This window comes from Morone saxatilis, unplaced genomic scaffold (assembly GCF_004916995.1).
Source record: "Morone saxatilis isolate NCDOM2014 unplaced genomic scaffold, NCSU_SB_2.0 Contig23, whole genome shotgun sequence".
Taxonomy (NCBI): Eukaryota; Metazoa; Chordata; class Actinopteri; family Moronidae; genus Morone; species Morone saxatilis.
Genome location: NW_023339796.1, coordinates 5,477,974 through 5,485,148, shown reverse-complemented (window position 1 = coordinate 5,485,148; position 7,175 = coordinate 5,477,974). Strand labels below are relative to the sequence as shown.

Below are 7,175 nucleotides of genomic sequence, written 5' to 3'. Positions count from 1 at the left end.
TGCAAACCTAATGTCATCTAAGAGTTTCAGGTTGATGAAGAAGCTTGTCCACTTCAATAACTGCAGCAGGAAGGGGCACATCTTGAGGTCAAACGCAACTGCTTCATAAGGTACCATGAAGTAGTTGCCTAAGTGACTGGACTCTTCTATAATAAACTTACCTACTTATATTCTTATGTTACTATGGTTGATGTTTACAAGTTGCAAGATAAGTGGATATTTTGGAAAGTACACTTATTTGTTTTCTTGCCAATGTTTACATAAGGAATATGAAATTACACTTTTTGGTTACATACAGTGACTTACTGAAGTTGTTTTGGCACTATATTACGTGTGTGATATTTTGAGTGTCATAAGTTCTGTAAGACATATGTCTGATTGTTAATAATTTGAAAATAAATGTCCCTTCAACTTTATATTTGTATTTGTAATATTTTATGCACATATTTTTAGGAATATTTTTTACCATAGGTGGGCAATCAACCGTATATGGTAAATTCCTTGACTTTGATTTGTAACCTTAAACTAAAACTTTTCAAAAAAGTAAAAAAAGAAAAAATGTCTTCTTATATCCACCAATAACACTCCAGGGTTGAAGTATTTCAGTGAGTGCCCTATAAAGGGTTAAGAATAGAAATAATACTTTTAATAATTAATAATACAATATACAGAATAGATAGAATAGTATCTATAGGTATATACATAAGTAAAATAAATGGAATTATAATAAGAGCCTAAGAGATATAATAAGATAATAAGTAATATATAATATACAAAGTAAATGTAAACATATTCCACATGACCTTAATGTTTCCAAGGGGAATTTTTGTATTCTGCAGCACTACAGTAATTCATTATAATGCTGCTTTGTCACACATTTTACCTTCATCAAAACATTACATCTCTTGCGATTTACCATATTGCGATTTCGATAATATTTTGATTAATAACAATAATAGCTGTGCAGCCGTGGTTGTAATGGGGCAAACTCCATCTGCTGATGAAGATCTTATAGTACAATCAAAAGCTCCAATGGACCTGATGGTGAGATTGTTTTGTCAGCAAGTATATATTACATATAAGTAAGTATATAATATATAGATGATTTCAGTAAAGACACATCCCATTTACAAATTACGTCATTACAGTATTTATATTATGATTATACATCACATTATGTATTTTTCCAGATTTTTAAAAACATGTAAATAATATAATATATATAATATATACATGTATTTCATATACTAGTCCGCCATGTGTTGTATAATATATATTAGACACATTTTTTAATTTCATTTTATTTTGTAGGTCTCTGCGTTGCCTAGGAGACAGGAAGCCGCCCTTGGAAATGGACGAGGCTGGCAGCATCACCGTGTCATCTTCATCAGTGCGGAAAATGTCTCCTATGGTAGGTTTACTCAGGTCTGACTTATGTTTCGCATAATATTTATTAAACATATATAAAACTGCGCGTTAGACTGTAAGGTTGAGAATTAGGGCTCGACAGGAGGTCGACGACAGCCTCTTCTGCTCTCTAGCTTCTCTAGCGTTTAACGTGATTTACCTTTAATAGCAGGGTAGTTGTTGTCTGCTAACTAACTAAATTATATATGTTAAAGTTCTCAGACACCGAGGTGAAATGGTTAGATAGTGTATGAGAGGGTGTAAAAGCTCAGTTTAGCATCCAAATTTTGAAGTTTGTGATTATTCAGTATTAGCCATCATCAAAACCCTTTTTTATATATAACGTTAGAAAATACATAGAAAAACGTCAAGTTTCAAGTATAATTGGGTTATTCTTAAGCAGATGCATGTTTTTATGCATTAAGAACCACAACCCTAATCCAAAATCTACCAATTTCTATTAATTCACCCTTTATAGGGATTATAAAGTCTATATATTGTCAATATATTGTTTACTAAGGGTTATTAGATCAGTTATAAGTCATTTATAAGAACATCTGTTGGGTTGCCAGGTTGTGAAACATCTGTGTTTATTTACATGTATTTTTAGGCCTTAAATTAGTACAGTTTGATTAATAGATAAAGAACGATTGTGCTGGTGAGGCGGAGAAAACAACAGATGGTGGCTTATGACCCCAAAAATAAAATAAATGAAACAACAAAATAATTATAAAACACATGAGCGTAACACAGAGACAAAAATAGAAAGAAACTATAACCAATAATTACATGTAGTGGCAATAACATAAATACACATCCTTAAATGAATCACTGCAACTGGGCGTTGCATACAAATGTATTTTAAAACTATTAATAAACCCCTAAGTTACAACTTATAACCCCTTTATAAAGGGTACCTTATTAGAAAGTGGTACCATCCTGAGTACTCCTGATTAGTTTGACCACTCTAACCTAGTATTATGTCAGTAATACACTGACCCTAATTTGTTAAAGTCGGGCCAAGGTGTACTCTTACATCCTGTCTGCTGGTTCATGGAGGTTAATTGGATATAGAAGAAGAATAAAATCAGGGTTGGCAGCGCAGAGGGGCGAGCCTCATCCTGAAATGACAGTCAAACTGATATTCACAGACGTTTTAAGACACCTGGCTCACCTACAGTATATGTGATCAGTGTTAGACAAAGGCAGGTAAAACCGTCTTAGTTTAAAAGATCACAAACTCAATCACACCTTTCAAAGCACAAATGTGTCACCAGGGTCCTATTTTACAAACTCAGCGGACTTGAGAAGTTAAAACCATGTCTCCGGGTCCTCCTTCGAGCCCCGGCACACATTAATCACATGTCAACTTTAATCCACTTCCCCCCCATCGCAGGGGATCAGCCCTCCTCTGTCCACCGTCAAAGCTTAGCTTAGGATAGGTGAGACACAGGGCGACAGGCAGGATCGAGACGGCGTCACTTTTCCGCTCTCCCTCGCCAGGTAAACCTCCACCCTTCATCACCAATCTGCAGGGAGTAAAGGTAAAGGATCAACGCTCATGTATTATTTCTGCGTTTCCAGGCAGGCTAGAGCAGCATAGCCCTTAAAGTCGTTGATCTGTGAGAGGGATGTTACTGTGCTTGCAATGACCAACTGTTGGCCTGTGTGGGACTGTCAAGGTTCCTCGGTGAAGGAGAGGCCGGGCTCCCTGTGGACGATGAACCGCTACACCACGCTGAAGCAGCTGGGGGACGGCACGTATGGCAGCGTGCTACTGGGCAAGAGCAATGACACTGGGGAGCTGGTGGCCATAAAGAGGTGTGTGTGTGTGTAGCTCCAGTAAGCATGCTGTGTTGTTTTGTCTGGAAACTTTAAGCTGATTAAACCCTCTTAAAAGGCTCTAGACTCATAAATATGTTGCGTCCTCACAAGAAAAAGAAGAAGTGTTAGAATCAAAGGTTTTGCGTTAATGTGTAAGCAGTTTTGCAGGTTTAGGATCATTTTGAAGATCAACAGATGTAGTTTTACTATTTTTATTAGTGGTAGTATTATTACTATATATTGTGTTGTCATAATTTCCTTATTTGCCTATGTTTTAGACTAGGGAATGGTTACATTTAAACCAGACACTCAATAGATGCCTATGTTTTTTCAGCGTTATTAATTTTAGTGCCCTGACTGTAGACCACATTTTAAGGATGAGCTGTTTATGAACACTTCTTTGGCAAGAGATTAATAATGAATGCTCCACGAGGCTCCGCCAGGCACTGTTTGTAAATGTAAGGTTATAGTGCAAGCCGATACTACCGATGACAGTGAAAGGAGTGAAAGTACACCACATAGTGTTACCCCTGGAGTATGGGAAATGTAATATGAAAGTCTCCAGCGGTAAGAATGGGAGGTTAAAACAGGACGCACATGTAAGACATTTCAATTTAGAAGTAGCAGCGTTGAGCCGGATGCTGTTTTTACGATTATGAGTACAACCGTGATGCTTTTGGAGCCCATAATCACCATAAAGAAAGCTTTTACAGTAGCTTTTATACAGCGGTTTCCAACATGTGTATTGAATGAAAATTCTAATTACTGCACAATAATAAAAACAGGAGTAAACCAGGATTGTTTGTCAGATCTGTTTCCACAAAAAAACATCAATAAATCAGGTCAAGATGTAGTAGAATAGAGATAGTTTTATGTTAAACATCAATTTTTTGATTAACCTGAATAACAAGTGAGCCTGTAAAAGAGAGAAAAGCGTCCCAACCCTCTTAATTAATAAATATGTTTGTCTAAATGAAATTCTTCTCGCAGTGTATGTGTGAATAAAACTTTCTCAGAGTTGGCCACTATGCATGGTGGAAAGTTGTAAAACATGATGCTGTAAGGTATCTTTATTAGTTCCTGTTACTTAGTCTAATATAACAGTTGGACTACACAGTATAGATATTATAGCCTGATAAACAGATAATTATTGAGATTTAGAGGTCTGGGAGATCTTAAAATGTGAACATTAATACATATAGTTATGTAAATCTGTTTGTTTCTCTTGTCAACAGGATGAAGAGGAAGTTTTATTCTTGGGATGAGTGTTTGAATCTAAGAGAGGTGAAGGTGAGAGTCATTGTAGTCAGACAAGAAATCTCCACAAGTTGATACAGAATACAAGCAAATAGCCTATTTAGCAATATTTAGCTGTTAGGACAGCAAATTATGTCTAAAATGCCAGTTATAGTTTGTTTTTTAACTCATATTTGAGTGAAAAATCAAAGATTTCAGGCATTTTAGGTCATTTATTTACTTAATGAGTCGATTCTTAATCATGTTTATGATGATGATGTCTTAATAACGTTGTACGTGTCTCCTAAATACTTTGTGTTGTCAGTCACTGAAGAAGCTGAACCATACCAATGTGGTGAAACTGAAGGAAGTCATCAGAGAAAATGACTACCTCTACTTTGTCTTTGAGTATATGAAAGAAAACCTCTATCAGCTCATGAAAGAAAGGTGAGAACGCACATTTATTGACAGGCCTTTGAGCAGCAGCTGTGTACACCGAGTTATTTCTGTGATATTATGCTGCAGTGTGTCTTTGTCACCATTGGGAATGTGAGAATTATTTGGGTCAGATTGAGTCATCATGTGTCGGTCTTCGTTTTTACAGAAACAAGTTGTTCCCTGAGTCAGTCGTCAGAAACATGACATTTCAGATATTACAGGGACTGTCCTTTATTCATAAACATGGTAGGTGACTACAGACTGAAGAAAAAACTGAACTCTGCTTTCTTTTCTATCTTCTATCTCATAAAATGCTGTGTTATCATGCCGCCCGCTCTGTCTCGGGATAAAGAGGTCGTAAATGAGCAAACAGAAAACATAAACTTGAGAAGTGTACGAACGCTGGACGGCTGATAAGACATTAGGCATCACAGCCAAAAATGACTCACTTCTCCTGTTTCCTCAGTGAGAAGAGGAGGTGTGAGTGGTACCACAGCTTAGCTGAACAAGTTTTTCTTCTCAGGAAAAATAAAAATCAGCATGTTTTTTTTAGTGCTTGTGGGTGCTAGTGTCATTCCCACTTCAATAAGGCATGATTGTTTGCATAGTGTTTTTTTCTTTATCCCCTCTTTCTTTCTTTTGTCTTTTACCGCTTTGCCGCTGCCAGGGAAGATAAGATGTTTTCTGAAAATGAGATAAGGAACATTCTGTTCCAAGTATTGTCTGGCTTAGCATTTGTGCATAAGCACGGTAAGAGACTCCTCCTGTCTTTCTCTTTTCCTTTAAATTTCCTTAAAGGCTTGGCTTGACTGTGCTTAAAACATCTCTATTTTTGTCAGAGATGTTTTAACTCTGTGTTTCAGGAAGAAAAAAATATCAAACCAAACATCAAATTGGGACGTGCATCAGTAGAGAGTTTTGTCGTTATGAGTAGTTCAGTGGTGGTGGTTGTTCCAGTAGCAGAAACTTAAAGAGAATAATGCAAATCTAGCATCAGCGCAGGTTTATTTGACTGTCTCGTGTTTTTCAGGGTATTTCCATCGTGATATGAAACCGGAGAACTTGCTCTGCATGGGCCCCGAGCTGGTTAAGATTGCTGATTTTGGACTAGCCAGAGAAATCCGCTCACAGCCACCTTACACTGACTATGTGTCCACAAGATGGTGAGACTCATTTATTTACAGTATCAGAGCAATGCAAAAGTACTTCTTGTAGTTGAAACAACATCTGATGGATGTGGTCGGTCTGTAGTCCGAAGTAGCACGTAACTCCAAGGTCCAGTGTGTAGGATTTAGTGGCATCTAGTGGTGTAGTTGTAGATTGCAACTCCCTCACTTCACCCTCCCCTTCCAAGCATGTAGGAGAAACTACGGTGGCCTTATCTAGTAGCCAGCATTTGGTTTGTCCCTTCTGGGCTACTGTAGAAACATGGCAGCTCAACATGGCAGCCTCCACAGAAGGCGACCCACAGCATCTGTAGATAAAAACATCTCATTCTAAGGTAACAACAACATAACGATTGTTATTTTCAGGTGATTATACACTAATGAAAACATACCTATATTATATTCAATTTCTGCCTATAGAGCCTCGTAAATGATACACAGTGGACCTTTAAAAAGACTCTTAGATTAAATTTATACCAACTAGAGAAAAGCAAATCTGTTCAGTCGATAGAAAGAAGAGGACAAACTTTGACTTTAATTTACTACTTATAAATACAAATATTAGAAATGTATCAATCAAAAATATGTAAAAGTGTTTTTTCCTAAAAAATTGGATTACCCAAATTAAAAAAGCGAAAAAAATATTTTCTCACTCATATCTTTTAACTAGGCAGATAACTTTAAAGTGGAGCTGAACAGGATTTTGCTTGTGGTGCTGAGTAGAGGTGTTTGCTTGTCAGTCATGACTTGGCTATCCTGGGGGGAAAAAATAGGCGAGCAGCGGCACACTGCTGGGAAGCAGCAGGGTCCCGTTTCAGGGCTAATAAATGATCTGATATCGGACTGATGCAGAGACACGCATACTTGTCGATACCCGATGCCACATTTGAGTCAATATTGGATATTTTATCAATAAAATAACAATAGTTCCAATTGAATTGTTCATGGGTAGGTCTGTAGATCATCCAGAGCAAGCAGTACATGGTTTCTGGAAAAAGACGCCACTGTTGAATTCTTTAAATGCAGTTTATAAATGTTGTGAGCATCATAAACAAAGCAAACACTCACTTCCATTTTATTGGAGTAAAAGCAGATATCTCAGAT

At 37.0% G+C, this 7,175-nt stretch overlaps 1 protein-coding gene across 1 annotated transcript in view; it reads left to right on the top strand.

Moving 5' to 3' along the window:
- The first annotated feature begins 3,055 nt into the window (after nucleotides 1–3,055).
- The window catches only part of LOC118334744 (serine/threonine-protein kinase MAK-like), a 9,304-nt gene continuing 5,184 nt past the window's right edge, over nucleotides 3,056–7,175 (top strand). The window contains exons 1-5 of the mRNA XM_035670798.1: nucleotides 3,056–3,228; nucleotides 4,467–4,521; nucleotides 4,793–4,914; nucleotides 5,072–5,151; nucleotides 5,936–6,068. Coding sequence (XP_035526691.1) covers nucleotides 3,056–3,228; nucleotides 4,467–4,521; nucleotides 4,793–4,914; nucleotides 5,072–5,151; nucleotides 5,936–6,068 — 563 coding nt within the window. The remainder of the gene's footprint in view (nucleotides 3,229–4,466; nucleotides 4,522–4,792; nucleotides 4,915–5,071; nucleotides 5,152–5,935; nucleotides 6,069–7,175) is intronic.